Here is a 19,154-nt window from a genome sequence, read left to right on the forward strand (position 1 = left end):
GAACTGGAGTCAGTTATTCATTCAAAAAATAGTTACCTGGTGTTATCTCTGGGCTGGGCACCAGGTGTGCAGCAGGAAGCAGCTGGGAACCAGGCTTGGCCAAGACGCCCCTTCTGGGGAGGCTAGGCCTGGGATTCAGGTCTCCCCAACCCCTGGAGTCCAGAAAGACAGATCCTGAAGCTCCCCCACCCCAGTGGCATGATGACTGCAATAGTAATATTCATTGAAGACGCCTATCTGCCTGGCACCAGGCTCACCAACAAATATTGATTAGCTCATTGATTTCCCTTCATCACCTCAATTTAGCCAGAAAGGAAGCTAAGCAGAGAAAGGACTACACAGGAGTCGGGAGCAAAGCTAGAATTTGAACTCCAAGATCCCTGGCTCAGAGAGGGCACCTTAACCTACACCTGCATCTTCCACCTTCTGGCCATTTCTGAGCCCCTTGTATGATTTTGCCTTGTGCCTGATTCACTTGTTTCATTGACTTACTCTTTTGAAATATACATCAACTTATGAAACCATAGAAGTTATAAGAGAAAGAAAATTGCAAATGGATGTTAGCAAGCATCCATGAGAGGTGTTGGGGACCCATTAGTACCAAATGGAAATGCAACTTCATGAGGCAGATCTGACAATGAATAAAACCTTCAGTCTTATTATTGCTGCGTCTCTGGAACCTCACAATCCTTCCCTGCCCTTCCTAAGGTAATTTCACATCAACCGTGGCACTCAGTCCCTTTAGGGAATGCTACGCCCCTCTGTTACCCTCTGGGGGCACAAGTGTAAATGCTTTATGGAAAAAGTATTCTGTGTTTCAACATGTGGACAAACATTGCCTAGTGTTCATTGCTTTTAGAGGTTCACAGTCCCTATTAGCTTATTAAAGACTCTGAGAGGTCCTGTAGCAAAGAAATATAATTGGCCTTGTTTAACTGGCATCCCCCCTATTTGATTACAAAGCCTTTAAAAAATTCTTCCCAAATATGATTCATTAAATAAATACCAATCTACAGACTGTGGCCTCCTGTATTTCAAAGCACTTTTACTCCCTTGAGTTTATTTGACCTTCTCAGCACCATGGGAGGCAGAGAGAGTAACCCACGATGTCCCCACTGGACAGACAGAGGAATAGGTTCAGAGAGGATGTGTGACAGCCAGGTCTGGATCCAGGACCTCTGACTCCCTGCCCAGTGTTTTGTGCCCCAGGGCCCAGCAGTTCAGGGCCATAGGTCAGAGCACCACCTCATCCTCTATGTCTGTCCCCCCAGAGCCGTCCACGGGGAAGACCTGCCTGCCCAAGGCCCTGCTAAACCTGAGCAACGGCCGCAATGATACCATCCCTGTGCTCCTGGACATTGCTGAGCGCACTGGCAACATGCGCGAGTTCATCAACTCACCCTTCCGTGACATCTACTACCGAGGTGGGTACTCTAGCCAGGCGGGGGTGATGCAGAGAGTGGTGGTAGAGACACTGACCCCTGAGAGTTTTGGTCTGGTCTTCAAGTACCATCCTGTACTCAGGCTGAGGTCACCAACTGCCTGGCTGCAGACCAGTTCCAGTCCATAGCCTGTTAGGAACTGGGCTGCCCAGCAGGAGGTGAGTGACAGGTGAGTGAGCAAAGCTTCATTTGCATTTACAGCTGCTCCCCATCACTCACATCACTGCCTGAGCTCTGCCTCTTGTCACATCAGTTGTGGCATTAAATTCTCAGCAGTTTACCCTGCTGTAAACTGTGCATGAGAGGAATTGAGGTCGTACGTTCCTTATGAGAATCTAATGCCTGATGATCTGCAGTGGAGATGGAGTGGGCTTGGAAACCATCTCCTGCTACTCCTCCAGTCCAGGAAAATTGTCTAACCAGTCCCTGGTTTCAAAAATGTTGGACTGCTGTAACCAGGGACTGATTGTTGAATGAATGAATAGATGGATGGATGGATGAAGATTTACCCCTTCCAACTTTTAGGATCTTTGACCTGAGTTTTAGGATCAAAGATTCCAAAATTCTGAGATTCAGTGAGCCTAGTGATTTGTGACATTGGGAGTCTGCTCCTAAGAGGCTGCAATGCTAGACATCCCAAGGCACTACAGTAATAAGTCCAAGAGTGAGAAGCTCTAAGAGGCAAAGCTGACTGGTACAATTTCCCAGCTCTGGATTCTTTTTCGGGGGTGGGGGAGCATGGAGGTGGGGACCGTAGAGTCATAGCTAATAGAAACCTTAAATTCTTGGGCTTGAGCAAGCCTCTTGCCTCAGCCTCCTAAGTAGCTGGGACTCCAAGGACCCATCACAGCACCCAGCTAGTTTTTCTATTTTTGATAGAGACAGCGTCTTGCTTTCACTCACACTGATCTCAAACTCCTGAGCTCAAGCAATCCACCTGCCTCAGGTTCCCAAAGTGCTAGGATTACAGGTGTGAGCCACCATGCCCAGGTCCAGCTCTGAATTCTGAGATTCCAGAATCCAAGTTGACCTTTCAAATGTCTAGACATTAACATTCAAAATCAGTTGGGTGAAGTGGCTCACACATGTAATCTCAGCATTTTGGGAGGTCAAGGTAGGAGGATCATTTGAGGCCAGGAATTTGCGATCAGACTGGGTAACGTAACAAGACTCCACCTCTACAAAAATTATTTAATTTAATTTAATTTATTTATTTTTGAGATATGTCACCCTCGGTAGAGTGCTGTGGTGTCACAGCTCACAGCAACCTCCAACTCTTGGGCTTAAGCGATTCTCTTGCCTCAGCCTCCCAAGTAGCTGGGACTACAGGCACCTGCCACAAGGCCCAGCTATTTTTTTGTTGCAGTTGTCATTGTTGTTTAGCTAGCCTGGGCTGTGTTCAAACCTGCCAGCCTAAGTGTACGTGGCTGATGTTGTCATTGCTGTGCTGTGGGTGCTGAGCCTACAAAAAATATTTTTAAATCAGGCAGGTGTGATGGTGCACATGCTTGTAGTCCCAGATATTTGGGAGGCTGAGGCAGGAGGATCCCTTGAGCATATGAGTTCAAAGTTGCAGAGAGCTATAATCATGTACTATACTCCAGCCTGGGCAATGGAGCAAGATCCTGTCTCAATTAAAAAAAAAAAAGATTAAAAGTCATGAATTGTATATCCCAAGTCCAAAATGCTATGAGACCAAGATACTGTTGCTGAGTCTGAAAAGTTCCCGCATTTGGGATTCCACAAAGTAGATAAACCTTGTGTTTAAAATTCTGCCTCTACAATGAAACAGATCTGAGACTGCATCAAAAATTCCACATTCATCTGCAGCCCCACTTGTGGCCCTTGGGTGTTCCTGGCCAAGGCCCTACCTGCAGCGCCCACCCCAATTCCTACATTCTGTACCTTAACCTCACCCCAGAGCAAGCCCTGCCGGAGCCCTCAATGCCCCCTCCCCTGCCCCCAGGTCAGACAGCCCTGCACATCGCTATCGAGAGGAGGTGTAAGCATTACGTGGAGCTCCTTGTGGCCCAGGGAGCCGATGTCCATGCCCAGGCCCGTGGACGCTTCTTCCAGCCCAAGGATGAGGGCGGCTACTTCTACTTTGGTGAGGAGGGGTGGGGTGGGGGTGGGGGTGACAAAAGCACTTGGTGGGGAAGCTTGAGTGTGGGAGACACGGGGTACAGGTTGGTGTCTGCAGCCCTGAGAGCTCCCTTGTCACCCAGAGCCGTGTTGCACATTGTTCTCGCCTCTGAGGTGTAAGTGCCAGGGGAGAGTCAGGGACATGGGTTCAAGCCCTCCCTCTGCTACTTCTCAGCCTTGTGACCTCACCTCCCTGAGCCCTGGCTTCCCCATCTGTACGGGGGATCATAAGAGTCCCCTCAGGTTGCGATGGGGTACTGGTGCCTAGCACGTTACTGTCTTCATCCTTTAGTCCGACTTACACTGGGACCATGTGGTCACAGTTGGACCAATGAAATATTTTGTATTTCATGTCTGCTTAAAGGCACACATTCTGTAGGCCTCAGGGACAAAGTCACACGGAGTTCCACCATCGTATATTTCCTTCACAGCCTCCAAACTGTAGGGGTGTGCCCTCAAATAGCCACACCCATCTCCCCAGCATTACCCACAGACACATGCAGTCCGCACACAATGCAACTGTTGATGCTGTGTCCATCATCATGGTGTGTGTCCCCCAAGCACCTGAAGGCAGAGTTACACCCGGGTCCCTTTTACTGATCTCCTTGCCATGTCCTCTGGCCCATAGGCGAGCTGCCTCTCTCGCTGGCTGCCTGCACCAACCAGCCTCACATCGTCAACTACCTGACAGAGAACCCCCACAAGAAGGCAGACATGCGGCGGCAAGACTCTCGTGGCAACACAGTGCTGCATGCGCTGGTGGCCATCGCAGACAACACCCGTGAGAACACCAAGTTTGTCACCAAGATGTACGACCTGCTGCTGCTCAAGTGTGCCCGCCTCTTCCCTGACAGCAACCTGGAGGCTGTGCTCAACAATGATGGCCTCTCACCCCTCATGATGGCTGCCAAGACAGGCAAGATTGGGGTAAGTGTGAGGCTTCGGGAGGCCACCTCTGACATACTCGCTGTCATCCCTTTACACACACACATACACATACACACACACAGGGAGGGGCTGCTGCTGACATTTATTTTTACTAATTTGTGTACCCACATCCCATCATGCCAACCCCGTGTACAGATGTCCCAGATCAAGAACCTGCTGTGGCTCCCTAGTATCTAGTGGAGCTACTCAACTTCATCCCTGAGCCTCTCACCTCCCTAGTGGGGAGTGGTCACTCCACCCTCACCAGCCAGGTTAAGCCATTGATAGAAAACTGAGTCTCAGAGCTCTAGCCTATAATACTTCCAGCTACTAACTGGCTGAGTGGCCTTGCACCATTTCCTTTCCCTCTCAGGACCTGGGGACAGGTTCTCAACCTGAGCATGACTGACATTTTGGACTGGCTGGTTCTTTGTGTTGGGGGACTGTCCCGTGCACTGTGGGATGTTGAGCATCATCCCTGGCCTCTACCCACTAGATGCCAGTAGCATCTCCCCCACCACACTTGTGATGATCGAAAATGTCTCCAGATATTGCCAGATTGTCCTCTGGGGGGCACCATTACCCTGATTGAGAGACTAGCCTGGAGCACCCTAGGGCAGTGATTTTCAACCGGTCTGCTGAGGCACAGTGGTGTGCTGCAAAAATTTTTAAAGATCATTAATTAAATTATTTTCCAACAGAAGTTCAAAGCACAACAAGTACATTCTTTTTTTTTTACTCTTTTTTATGATTAACATAATTTAAGTGTGCTGCAAAAGTTTAAATATAGGTTCAAGTGTGCCGTGAGATAAAAAAGTTTGAAAAACACTGATCTACAGTTAGGACTCCCATCCAAGCCCTGACCCTACCACTTTCCATCATGTGACCTTAGGTATCTCACTTCATCTTTCCGTGCCTCAGTTTCCCTGTCTATAAAATGGAGGTAATAATAATGCCATCTGGTATAATGTTGTGACAATTAAATAAAGCAATCCACATAAAGTTCTTAATAAAGAGCCCAGGATAGGTCGTAAGTGCTCAATAAATGGTAGGGATCATTAAACTATTAAAATATAGCAAAACTAGCTAGGTTCAGGGGCACATGCCTGTAGTCCCAGCAACTTGGAAAGCTGAGGTGGGAGGATTACTTTCAGCTGGGAGTTCGAGACCTGCTTGGGTGATATAACAAGATCCTGTCCTGTCTCTGAAGAAATAAAAAGTATGGGGAGCAGCGCCTGTGGCTCAAAGGAGTAGGGCGCTGGCCCCGTATGCCAGAGGTGGTTGGGTTCAAACCCAGCCCCGGCCAAAAACTGCAAAAAAAAAAAAGAAATAAAAAATATGGTTCAGCGCTTGCTGCTTAGTGGTTAAGGGTGCCAGCCACATACACTGGGGCTGGTGGGTTCGAACCCAGCCTGGGCCTGCTAAACAACAATGACAACTACAACAACAACAATAACAACAACAACAACAACAACAAAATAGCCAGGGCCTGTAGTCCCTGCTACTGGGGAGGCTGAGGCAAGAGAATTGCTTAAGCCCAAGAGTTTGAGGTTGCCATGAACTGTGACGCCATTGCACTCTACTAAGGGCAAAAAAGTGAGACTCTGTCTCAAAAAAAAAAAGAAAGAAAGAAAAAGTAAAATATAGCCAAAGTTACTAAAATTGCAGTTAATATGAGGGCCCTGAAACAGTAGAAAAGGCCTGGATTTAAATTCTGACTTTCCCCTCCTAAAGTCACGTGATTGCAGGCAATTCCCACCCCCTCTCAGGTATGGTGATGGGAAGGGCTGGATGTGATCATTCTTACTATAATTCATGTATTAGTAAGATTGATTCATTGCTATTTGATCTACACGAAGAGCATATTCATTACAATTAAGATGTCGAAGGCTCACTCAAGCTCAGCCTGACTCTAGCTGGCTGGTGGAGTGGCTTCTGGAGTGCCCTTCATGTTTCCGAGCCTCCATCTGTAAACCAAAACAGTTAAGAACTAGGATTAAACATGATGACATGAGGAAGGGGTTCAGTGAATAGTAGGTGTTCAGTTAATCTCTTCCTCCCTTCCATCCTGTTCTCTCTGGGGGCCCCATTTGATGAGCTGTGCCCAGCCCCCAGGGTCCCTCCCTGGATCCCTTAACTCTCCCCCACTTCTTCTGATGCAGATCTTTCAGCACATCATCCGGCGGGAGGTGACAGATGAGGACACACGGCACCTGTCCCGCAAGTTCAAGGACTGGGCCTACGGGCCGGTGTATTCCTCTCTGTACGACCTCTCCTCCTTGGACACGTGTGGGGAAGAGGCCTCGGTGCTGGAGATTCTGGTGTACAATAGCAAGATTGAGGTGGGTACCGTGTTGGTGGATGGGATGTGGGGAAGGAGGGGTACAGCTGGAGCAGGGATGGGGCTCTGAGACCGGGTCGGGGAGCCCAGGCCTCTGAGACCCAGAATGGTGGGTCTGTTAGCTAAGTGCAAAAGAAGGTGCCAACTAAGTGTCCATAGCAGCATCTGGCACATGGGGAAATGAGCAAGGCTTGTGGCAAGGTGGACTTTGAGGGGCAGGTGAACTGGGTTGGCATCCTGGCTCTGAATCTTGTTACGTGTGACTCAGGACAAGTGACTCTTGTCTCTTTGTTCTCCGCTTCCTTATTTGTAACCCAGGGTTAATAAGTTCATTGGAAAGGCCAAATGTTCCAATTTTAGAACAGCCTGGCACAGAGTAAACATGTATCAGCTACTCTCAATGGTGGTTATTATATGAAGTTTAGAAAACCCCTTTCTGCCCTATACAGCAGTATTTTATGAACATCTTTCTGCACCATTAAATATTCTTCCACAATATCATTGCTGCTTGTAAATGTACCATGTGGCTGCATGTAAATGTACTGTGTGTGCAAACAAACCATTCTTGTATGGGTTTGTTTCTGCCTTTTAACTATGGGGAATAACTCTACAATGGCATCTTTGTGGCTACATTGTTGCACAAATCATGTTTATGAAGAAACACAAGTTATTAGAGGGACAGGATGCTGCACAAAGGGGGCAGAATATGGTAGGGACTGCTGATAGGCGGTTTCGGTTCCAGCCCTTCCCTCCACAGAGCTTACTGGCTCTGTGAACTTGGCTTCCTGTAGACCTCATTTCCATCACCTTTGAAATTAGTGACCAACTTGATTTAGAGCAAGAGTGGCAGGAGGTTTAGCATTTCAGTTGCGAACTGAATGGTTGGTGGGGTCTACCCAGGAAACTGTGTGAGTATAACTGTGTAGGGCGCAATTAGTGATGTCTGCCCTGGATGGATTTCAGAATTGTGGTTAGTCCAGTCATTTTATCATCTTTGGATCCCAGGGATATGTATTTTTAGCCCACTACATGGGGGATTTTGCTACCAGCAGGTTGGTCCCAGGTTGGAATTTGGGAACCATGAAAATAATTTTTTTTTTTTTTTAGATAAGATCTTGCTTTGTTGCCTGAGCATGAGGGCAGTTGTGTGATCACAGCTCACTGCAACCTCAAATTCATGGACTCAAGCAATCCTCCTGCCTTAGCTGGGACTATAGGCACACCACATGCCCAGACAATTTTTCTACTTCATGTCGAAATGGGGTGTCACTTGTTTGCTCAATCTGGTCTCAAATTCCTGACTTCAAGGGATCCTCCTGTCAGCTTCCCAAAGTGCTAAAATTATAGGCATGAGCTACCATGTCTGGCCTTAGAATGAATGTTTTTACGGGGCTGTATACTGAGTTCTCTGATGCTAGCCTAGGGTGGAAAGGTAAGTTGAGACAGAATTAGGCAGAGCCTCCAACCCCGAGTCTAAGAGTTTAGAGTTGACTCTCAGTATTTGTCCAGGTCCCTATAACCTCCTAAGGGCAGCTGAAGAATGTAGGAGGGAATGTGGTCGTGGGGAGCAGGAAGGGAAGGTGTACTGGAGTCAGTCTGTCCAGGTCCTCCACCTCAGGAAGGTGATCCCCGCCCCAACCACTGTGCCTCTCAACAGAACCGCCATGAGATGCTGGCCGTGGAGCCCATCAATGAACTCCTACGGGATAAGTGGCGCAAGTTTGGGGCCGTCTCCTTCTACATCAATGTGGTCTCCTACCTGTGTGCCATGGTCATCTTCACCCTCACTGCCTACTACCAGCCAGTAGAGGGCACCGTGAGTACCTGGGGATTGGGCAAGGGCTGGGGCAGGCGCTGGGCCGGACCACTCAGGACTAGGGTTCAACTGTGTCCTCCTGGGTCTCCATGGACTTAGGAATGGGTTGGGGAGGTGCCTCCAACACCCAGGGGTGGTTCTGAGCCAAAAGGGAGAGAGCGAAGGAGAAGGAGCTCCAGGATCCAGATGATCAGGGTTGGCAGAAACATCTGGATCTGGGGCAAATGTTGGAGAGTCTGGGTGAGGACCTGTGCACCTGGTCCCCCAGCCGCCGTACCCTTACCGCACCACGGTGGACTACCTGAGGCTGGCTGGTGAGGTCATCACACTGCTCACTGGGGTCCTCTTCTTCTTCACCAACGTGAGTGCCTGGACTCCCATACCCCCATACCCCCTCCCATACCCCCACCCATACCCCCTGCCTGCCTCCATCCTCCTCTTCTTCCTCGCTGACTTGCTGTTCCTCCCTCCCTCCTCCTTTCATTCCCCCTTCCCTTCTTCTGCCTCCTTCTCCAACCCTGTATGCTCCTTCTGGGCTTTCTCCTCCCTTCTCCGTTGGGACTCGGCCTCCTTTTCTGCTAGCTCTTCCCCCATCTCTTCCTTTCTCGCCTCTACCCTCCTGCTAGCTCCATGCTTCCATGTGCCTCCTCCCCTTTTCCAGATCAAAGACTTATTCATGAAGAAATGCCCTGGAGTGAACTCTCTCTTCATCGATGGCTCCTTCCAGCTGCTCTAGTGAGTAAGACCCCTAGGCCAGCAGCTCCTGGGTAAGGAAGGCAGTATTGGGCTGGTAGGTCATTCAGATTTGGGCAATTCTAACCCAAAGTGAGGACAGAGCCAAGGTCAAGCAGCAGGGTCTTCTGGTTAATGAAATATTCTGGTTACCATATATTCCAGGGATAGAAGTAATTTTAAGCTCTTCCTTTGGGGATTGATTGCTAATGTCTGCCTGGAGTGCCATGTTAAGAATTTGGAGGCTGTGTCTGTTTAGTGGGAAAGAGTGCTGTGATTGATGATGTCTGCCAAGGGCCCAAGTAAAAGGGAGAAAAATGGGTGCTACATTTTTTCCATTTTCCTTAGAGTTGGAGAACAATAAAACTCACAAAATCTTCACTCACTGAACACCACTAAATCTTTTTCTGGCAATTCTAAAGGGCATCACTTTAGGGGCTTATAGAGCCTCAGGGCCATTATATACACATCAGTTGCCAGCTGACTGAGCATTCTGATTACCAGAATGCTGAGGAACCTCATTAATCCACTTTGTTTCTTTTCTGGGGGTCCAAGAGGTAATGAGATGTCTTGTTACCCTGGAGGGCTTGGGAACATGTCTCCCCCTCCAGGGCCTCACAATCCCCTTTCTCCTCCGGCCTCTCTGTGGTCTCTGCTGCCCATAGTTTCATCTACTCCGTGCTGGTGATCGTCTCTGCAGCTCTCTACCTGGCAGGGATTGAGGCCTACCTGGCTGTGATGGTCTTTGCTCTGGTCCTGGGATGGATGAACGCCCTTTACTTCACCCGTGGGCTGAAGCTGACGGGGACCTACAGCATCATGATCCAGAAGGTGGGGGCTGGGGGAGAAACCTCTGGACACATGTGTCCCCAGAGGGAGCCACACATTCCATGTGCATGCCTTCTGTGCCTGCAGACCTGAGGACAGTGGGGGTGGGGGTGGGGGGCTGGACATCAGGGAGAGACCAGAGTGGGGTTGTAAAGAAGGTTTGGGATGGAGGAGAAGGGAAGGCAAAAAACTGTGCCTGCCTCTTCTGTGCCTCCATAATCCCACTGATGTCTTTAGATCCTCTTCAAAGACCTCTTCCGCTTCCTGCTCGTCTACTTGCTCTTCATGATTGGCTATGCTTCAGGTGAGCTCTAGGTGCCCAGGGCACCTGACAGGGTGGGGGGCGCAGGAGTGGGACAGTAGCCTTTCCATACTGAGGACCCTAAGCTGCGCTGTTGAGTCGCCACTGTGTGCCAGGCACTAGTCTTCGCACTTTCTCCATCCTCGCCTCATTTAACCCTTTCAACAAGCCTGTAAGCCAAGCACCTTTATTATCCCCCTTTACAGATAAGGGAACTGAATCTTAGACAAGTTAATTAACTTGCCCAAGTTCAAAAGCTAATAAATGGTAAAACTGGCATATTTAGCTATTGTTGCAAAAGTAGCCAAAACTTAGTGGCTTAAAACACTAACTTTTTATTATTGGTTGTGAGTCTCCGGGTCAGCTGGGGGATTGTGCTGGGCCAGATCTGAATGATCTCCCATGTCTGTGGTCAGCTGGTGGGTTGCCTGCTGGCTGCCTGGTCCAGCTAGGATGGCCTTGGTTAGGCTTCCTTCCATGTGGTCTCTCGTCCTCCAGCCAGCTGGCTTGTTCACATGGTGGTCTTAGGGTTCTAAGAATGTGAGTGGAAGTGTTCAAGGCCACATCCTGCCATGGCGTCACTCCTGCCTGACTCTGTTGGCTAAAGCAAGTCACAAGGCCCTGATTCAGAGGATGCAGAAACAGACTCCACTTTTTCTGTTGGGAAGAGCCTCAAAGCTGCATTGAGGGGCATGGATATATGGAAAGATGAAATTTAATAATTAATCTACCAGCCCAGGTCTTTTCTTAAAGCCCAATATCAGCTGCCTGTACCATGCTTTCTTCATGATGTCATGCTGGCATTCAGGGACCTCAATGGCCTAGGCCATGAGGGAAGGACTGAGGCTGGGGAAACTGTCCAAGCCACTGAGCTGGTCCCCAGAGGGTGGGTGACCTATTGTGAAAGCCCAGCATCCGAAGGGGAGTGACCAATTCACTCTGGGTCATGTCATATTTACATCTGCGCAGATCACCTGGGGACCAGCCTGGCAATAGGACTCTGATGGTGGAGACACTTGAATCCATAATGGTGGCCAAAGCCCTGAGTAGATTGTTTTGGAGAGGTAGGGACAGGGTACAGCTTTTCCCTCCCATGGATAGGAAAAAGTAAACAGTATCGAGCAGTTAACCAAAGTTTGAGATTCAGGTCAGGAGTCCAGCCCTCCTTCAATCCCATTGCAGAAACTTAAAGCAGCAACTTAGCGGTCAGCTGGGTCCCAGGGCTTCTCCTCCTAGGATACACTAGATCCCAGTTCTGAGGCTCAAGGAACATAGACAGGGCACATGTGTTGCTATTTCTCACTTTGATGCCCATGGAAGACACTGCTAGTGGATCACAGAACTATTTTTCTGATGATTCTAGACAAAGACTCAGAATCTTTCTCAACACTGTGTTTCAGCAGCCACTGCACATAAGTTGAAACCTGCTTATTCTAATCACTGATTAAAGGCACTATGACATTCTGTACCCCAGTGACTGAAGGGGCTGAGACTCCCCAGGCTTTCTGCCCTTCCCAGTTAAGGGAGAGGTTCTTACTGTAAAACTGTTGAGAAGAATTCTGAAGCTTCATCTGGGCTTACTAGGAAAAGATAAGCACTGCGATCAGCTTGAGATGCCTGGATGGGGAGTGCCTGGTTTCAGCACCACCTTTCATGTCTGGGTTGGTGTGGACTGGGAGACAGAGTCATGAGAGAGAGCCTGCCCCCGAGAATGCTTGGCACCCCAGTGCTCCAGCACTTTGAGAATGATAGGCCACATTCGGGTTTCCCAGCCTTGACATTACTGATATGTGGGACCACATAACCCATTGTTATGGGCGTTGTCCTGAGTGTAGTGGGTTGTTTAGTAGCAGTCCTGCCCCCACCCACTGATGCCAGTAGCATCTCCACCCCTCATGACAACCATACATGTTGCCTATAGACATTGCCAAATGTCTCCCTGAGAGGAGAATTGCCCCTGGTTGGAAACCATTGGACTAGACCCTGAAAACTGCTTCCTTACCAGCAAGAGTTTGTGGCCGGAGCAGAGGTCTGGGAATTAGCAGGGCCTGGGTCCTACACTGTCCCCTCACCAGCCTTCAGTTTTCTCACCATCAAATGGGAATGCCATGCCCCATCTCTCAGCATGCGTCCTCCCAACACTCAGCCACTCAGCCACCCACCTCCAACCTCTCGCAGCCCTGGTCTCCCTCCTAAAGCCGTGTGCCAACATGAAAGTATGCAACGAGGACCCGACCAACTGCACGGTGCCCACGTACCCCTCATGCCGTGACAGCGACACCTTCAGCACCTTCCTCCTGGACCTCTTCAAGCTGACCATAGGCATAGGTGACCTGGAGATGCTGAACAGCACCAAGTACCCTGTGGTCTTCATCATTCTGCTCGTCACCTACATCATCCTTACCTTCGTGCTGCTCCTCAACATGCTCATTGCACTCATGGGGGAGACAGTGGGCCAGGTGTCCAAGGAGAGCAAGCACATCTGGAAGCTGCAGGTGAGGCCCCAGGACAACCCCTTTCTCCCCATCTCCACTTGACCATTCTTAGGCCTTCTAAGGTGCGGGAGCTGGAGAGACCCCCGTCCCAACTGACTTCCCAGGCTTCCACCCTGGGCAGGTCGTGTCATCTGACTCTACCTTCACTTTTACGTCTGTAAAATGGGTGTCACAGCCTACTGCCTAGTGAATTTCAAGGTGGCTTCTTGTCGGGATCACCAGCACTGGTCTCAGATTCACCTTGTGGTCCAGCTGACAGGACACAGCTGAGTCCACCAGCATGCCTGAGTGATCAGAGGGCATCGGCATTTCTTTTTGTTGTTGTTTCTTGTTTTTTTTAAGGACAGGATCTCTCACTTTGTCAACCAGGCTAGAGTGCAGTGGCCCAATCATAGCTCACTATAACGTAAACTCCTAGGCTCAAAGGATCCTCCTGCCTAAGTCTCCTGAATAGCTGGGATTGTAGGAGCCTACCACCAACCCTAGATAATTAAAAAAAAAATGTTTTTATAGACTCAGAATCTCATTGCCCAGGCTAGTCTTGAACTCTTGGCCTCAAGTGATCCTCCCATCTCGGTCTTCCAAAGTGCTGGGATTACCGGCATAAGGACTGTGCCTGACTACATTGGCATTTTAACAGGAGTCCCACGCTAAGCCCAGGGGCAGATTTTGTGCCCTGCCACAACCTAAGAGACGAGGCTGATGCGGGTACAGGCCACATCAGCCCAGGAAGGTGTCAGCATTCTCACAGGGGCTTTACCAGCACCCGCAAACGTGCTTGGTCACAGAGGAGAAGCTGATGTGGACACAGTCCTTGTAGGCCAAGGGGAGCTGATGCCCTTGCTTCCTAAAAGGTTCCTACGCAGTCCTAGGAAGAAGAGGCCCTGGAGGTCACAGCTGCACCCCCCCCGCCCCGGCCCCGCAGGTGCAGTTCACAGTAAACAGACCCATCACAAGGTCTAGGAATGCAGTGGCCACATCGACTTTGATCTGGTACATTTCAAGGAAATGGCGCAGTGAGGAAAAACCCACAGCCATCCTCCCAGGACTAGGTCAGTGGGAAATGGCTCAGGCCTGCTCTTCATCTCTATGCAGATTGCCTATTTCCCAGGGCCTCAGTTTCCCTACTGGGCACAACTCACAAGATGAAGGCTGTGGACTGCATTCAACCAACAAAGATTTTTTTTTCTGGTCTATTATATATTTTTTTTTTTGTAGAGACAGAATCTCACTTTATGGCCCTCGTTAGAGTGCCATGGCATCACACAGCTCACAGCAACCTCCAACTCCTGGGCTTAGGCGATTCTCTTGCCTCAGCCTCCCAAGTAGCTGGGACTACAGGCGCCCGCCACAATGCCCAGCTATTTTTTGGTTGCAGTTCAGCCGGGGCAGGGTTTGAACCCACTACCCTCGGTATATGGGGCCGGCGCCTTACAGACTGAGCCACAGGCGCCGCCCTGGTCTATTATATTTTAATGCAAAAATTAAAAAAGAAAAGGTTCCATATAAAAATCCAGACTTCTGGCCTATCTTGAAAAGTTGGAGGCTCCAGAAATGTGCAGCCTGCATTTCTTCTTGGCAGCCCTCAGGCAGGGTGAGAAGTGGCTGCCCACTTACAGGGGCTTTGGCCCTTCTGCATCTGGTCCTCCCTCATTCCTGTTTTCCTGCCTGCCACCTGTGGGTATTTGAGTTTATGGCTCCCATTTCTAGGGGCAGTAGGAGCTGGAAAGCCTAGGGTTTTGTCCTAGCCACCCCAGCCCATTGCCTCGTTCCTGTAGTAGGTGAAGGCTGGGGAGGCTCACCAATGTCCCCTCCTGACCCTCCCTCCCTGCAGTGGGCCACCACCATCCTGGACATTGAGCGCTCCTTCCCTGTGTTCCTGAGGAAGGCCTTCCGTTCCGGGGAGATGGTCACTGTGGGCAAGAGCTCAGATGGCACTCCAGACCGCAGGTGGTGCTTCAGGTGAGGTCAGCTGGGCAGGACAGAACTGTCCTCACCAGGTCAGGGGCTCTGGTTGCTCCAATGTTTTCCCCCCATTGCAATTTCCAGAGCCACTGAGGCCCCAATTGGCCCAACCAGAGTTTATCCCACTGGTCTTTGGCAAGTTGGTTCACCTCTCTGAGTCTCAGTTTTTCCATCTGTGAAATGGAGAAAATAACAGCACAGTTTCTGGGCCCTTCTGCATAGATCAGATGGGTCCATACTCAGCCAGTGCCCAACACACACTGGGACACCAAAGGCTCCTGTGTCCCTTGCTCAGGCGGAAGCAGGGCTCCTCATGGAGCATCACCCTCTATTGACCAAACACCGGGGGAGGCTCCAGTGCTGTGGCTAAAATGGGGACACTGAGGAACCAGCAGTTTTCAGGACTTGGGACCTTACCCAGCCCAAATGCAGAGTGACTCTGAGTTCCAGATGCATGGGGAATGCGGCTTCTTAAGGGAACGCCTTGATAATTAGTTTCTTTTGAGTTGAATCATTCTTTGTAAGTGGGTTGCCAGTATAGAGTGTCAGCAGAATGTTTGGAAGTCAGGCCATGTCTTCATCTATGACATGGGGACCATAGTAATACGCCCTTCGTAGGCTAGCTGGTCTGTTCTGTACAGTCTGAATCCAAAGTTCGAATCCTGACTCTGTAAAATACCAGCTTTGCAACCCTGGAAAAACAGTTTAATAAGCCTCAGATTCCTTGCCTGTAAAATGAGAATAGAAAGTGTATCCTACTTGCTAAGTCCTGACATATAGAGATTGCTCAAAAAAAGAATGGCTGTATAAGAATAACAAAAAATAATTTTAAAAAGCAGAAGTGATTATGGTTGGGTGTGGTGCCTCATGCCTATAATCCCAGCACTTTGGGAGGCTGAGGTGGGAGGATTGCTTGAGGCCGGGAGTTCGAGACAAGCCTGAGCAATATAGCAAGACCCTGTCTTTATAGAAAATTAAAAAATTAGCCAGGCGGGTGGCGCCTGTGGCTCAGTTGGTAAGGCGCCGGCCCCATATACCAAGTGTGGCAGGTTCAAACCTGGCCCCGGCCAAACTGCAACCAAAAAATAGCCGGGTGTTGTGGCGGGCGCCTGTAGTCCCAGCTACTCGGGAGGCTGAGGCAAGAGAATCGCTTAAGCCCAGGAGTTGGAGGTTGCTGTGAGCTGTGTGAGGCCACGGCACTCTACCGAGGGCCATAAAGTGAGACTCCGTCTCTACTACAAAAAAAAAAAAAAAAAAAAAAATTAGCCAGGCATGGTGGCTCATACCTGTAGTTCCAGCTACTCAGGGAGGTTGAGGCAGGAAGACTGCTTGAACCCAGGATTTGGAGGCAGTAGTGAGCTGTGCTGACACCACTGCTCTCCCAGCCTGGGCAACAGAGCAAGATGCTGTCTCAAAAAAACAAACAAACAAAAATACCCCGCAGTATGTATATTGAACCAATTTTACTTTACCAGGGTATTCCAATAATAAGAGGTAAAAGTATCAAGAAGAAAGGTGTTGGCTAGATATGGTGGCTCACACCTGTAATCCTAGCATTCTGAGAGGCCAGGGTGGACGGATTGCCTGAGCTCATGAATTTGAAACCAGCCTGAGCCAGAGGGAGACCTCATCTCTAAAAGTAGCTGGGCATTGTGGCGGGCATCTGTAGTCCCAGCTACTGGGGAGGCTGAGGAAAGAGAATTGCTCGTGTCCAAGAGTTTGAGGTTGCTGTGAGCTGTGATGTTACCGCACTCTACCAAAGGTAACAAAGTGAAACTCTATCTCAAAAAAAAAAAAAAAGGTGTCCATCAATGAAAAAATTGATAAACAAAATGTAGCCTATGCATTTGATGGACTATTATTTGGCTGTAAAGAGGAATAAAGTTCTAATCCAGCTATGACATGGGCAAACCCGGAAAATACGATGGCAAGTGAGGGAAGCCAATATAACAGGCCACATACTGTGTGAGTCCACTTACGTTAAATGTCCAGAAGAAGCAAATCTATAGAAAATAGAAAGTCGTTTCAAGGTTACCAGGGCTTGGTGGAAGGATGAAGAGGCAGTTACTGCTTCGTGGGGATAGAATTTGGGGCAACAGAAGAGTAGTGGTGATAATTGCACAAAGCCATGGATGGAGTCAATACCACTGAACTGTATACTCGGAAGTGATTACCACTGTTAAGTGTTGTTGTGTACATTTCACCACAATAAAAGCAATAGGAGGAGGGAGTGCTAGGCAAGGTGGAGTGCGAGGCTGCCCAGGTGGGGCTGGGAGCGACTCTGTGGGGCTCCCCTGACCCTCTGCTCTGGCCCAACCAGGGTAGACGAGGTGAACTGGTCCCACTGGAACCAGAACCTGGGCATTATCAACGAGGACCCTGGCAAGAGTGAGACCTACCAGTATTACGGCTTCTCGCACACTGTGGGCCGCCTCCGGAGGGGTGAGTGGAAGGATGGGGGAGGGTCCACCTTCTTGTGAGCTTGCTTTGAGTAGCCTCTCTGGGTCTCCATGTCCATGTCTGGAGAATGGGAGGGTGGGATGGGCCAGCCACTAAGTTTATGAATGCCTGGGGCACCTCACTTTGGTGGCTTTGCCCTGATCTTCCATACCCCATGACAAGAACTGACCTTGGTGGGGAGGGAAGACGGGATCCTTGGCTATCCCTGTGTGGAGAAACTCCTTCTGTTTTTCCACTAAGCCACAAGTACGGAAGACACAGTGGGAGAGGATACAGGTGCTCAGGACGCTCTGACCTGGGTCTCACTCGTAGCTCCCCTATTCACACCTGGGTGCTCCTACGCAGGCATTTAGAGCTCTCTGAGCCCTAGTTTCACCTCTGTAAAAGGGGGTAATCATCTCCCCCCTAGATCACTATAGAGTGCCCAGTATACAGTCAGCACTCAATATATGCACACTCTCTCCACCAACCCTGTCCTCTGCCTCTGATGTGCTCTCTGTACAGATCGCTGGTCATCGGTGGTGCCCCGTGTGGTGGAACTGAATAAGACCTCTAGCCCGGATGAGGTGGTGGTACCTCTTGACAACGTAGGGAATCCCAGCTGCGACGGCCACCAGCAGAGTTACCCCCCGAAGTGGAGGACTGATGATGCCCCCCTCTAGGGGCTGTAGGCGGGGGCCCCATCCCCTCCACCTATCCATTTCTAGTCCATCTACATTTCAGCAGCACCTCCCAGGTATCCCCCACACCCAGCTTTGAGCCCCAGAGGTGAGGGCCAGGTAGAGATGCCCAGGGAGGTCCCAGGACCCTTTGGTCCCCAGGCTCCTGCCCCAGCTCTGCCTCCACACCCTGGGGTGGGGCTCCTGGCTGCCTGTCTCACTCCCATGGAGTCACATAAGCCAAAACCAGGGCCTCTCCACCCTTAGGGCTCGAACCCCTGTGCCTGCCTCTCCATTATTTATTTGCTCTGCTCTCAGGAAATCAGTGTGACCGCTCCCCGCAGCTAAAACCCGGCAGAGGCCTCGGGACTCCGTCCCAGGTGTGCCGCCCCGCCCCGCCCCGCCCCGGTGGCGTCCTGTGCTGCACACAGCACCCTGCAGCAGCTTGGTGGCTTTGTTGAGGGGCCCTAGGATGGGGCCATGCCTTCTGTGTGTTCCGTAGAGTGTCTGGGATTCCTTGGTGCTCAATAAATGTTTATTCATTGCTGGTAGAGATGGTTGTGGGGACAATGGTGGGGTGGGATGATGGTGACAGATGTGGGGATGACAGCAAGGGGGTAGAGTTGGGAATACCACTGTGGGGCAGGGGTGAGAATGGGGGCAGTGTACTGCCCAGGTGGCACTTAGGGTGTTGGTTTGGGGCTGTATGGCAGTAGTTGTGATGGTGGTCGTGACCTGAAAGATGGGGGAGATAGGTGTGACCGTGGGGAAGGCAGAGATGAAGGGAACGGGAGGAGAGTAATGCTAGTGGGGGTAATAATGCTGGTCAGGGGACACTTATGCTGATGAGGAGTAATAATGCTGATGGGCAATAGTAATGCTGAGGGGGAGAGTAATGCTGGTGGAGGTGATAATACTGCTGTGCGGTATAATGCTGGTGTAAGTAATTCTGATCAGGGAATGGTAATGCTGAGGGAGAGAGTAATGCTGGTGGAGGAGGAATAATGCAGGGGGAGAGTAATGCTGCAGGGAACAGGAATGTTGTT

At 50.1% G+C, this 19,154-nt stretch overlaps 1 protein-coding gene across 5 annotated transcripts in view; it reads left to right on the forward strand.

Moving 5' to 3' along the window:
- Positions 1-18,658, forward strand: part of TRPV4 (transient receptor potential cation channel subfamily V member 4) — a 41,998-nt gene extending 23,340 nt beyond the window's left edge. For all 5 annotated transcript variants that reach the window (XM_053589072.1, XM_053589076.1, XM_053589073.1 and 2 more), the window contains 13 exons: positions 1,272-1,424; positions 3,409-3,549; positions 4,213-4,511; positions 6,674-6,853; positions 8,510-8,668; positions 8,937-9,029; positions 9,330-9,403; positions 10,066-10,231; positions 10,466-10,532; positions 12,708-13,024; positions 14,859-14,986; positions 17,310-17,431; positions 17,954-18,658. In XM_053589072.1, coding sequence (XP_053445047.1) covers positions 1,272-1,424; positions 3,409-3,549; positions 4,213-4,511; positions 6,674-6,853; positions 8,510-8,668; positions 8,937-9,029; positions 9,330-9,403; positions 10,066-10,231; positions 10,466-10,532; positions 12,708-13,024; positions 14,859-14,986; positions 17,310-17,431; positions 17,954-18,111 — 2,057 coding nt within the window. In that variant the 3' untranslated portion in view covers positions 18,112-18,658. The remainder of the gene's footprint in view (positions 1-1,271; positions 1,425-3,408; positions 3,550-4,212; positions 4,512-6,673; positions 6,854-8,509; positions 8,669-8,936; positions 9,030-9,329; positions 9,404-10,065; positions 10,232-10,465; positions 10,533-12,707; positions 13,025-14,858; positions 14,987-17,309; positions 17,432-17,953) is intronic.
- Positions 18,659-19,154: the final 496 nt, after the last annotated feature.

Source organism: Nycticebus coucang, chromosome 4 (genome assembly GCF_027406575.1).
Source record: "Nycticebus coucang isolate mNycCou1 chromosome 4, mNycCou1.pri, whole genome shotgun sequence".
NCBI classification, from domain to species: Eukaryota; Metazoa; Chordata; class Mammalia; order Primates; family Lorisidae; genus Nycticebus; species Nycticebus coucang.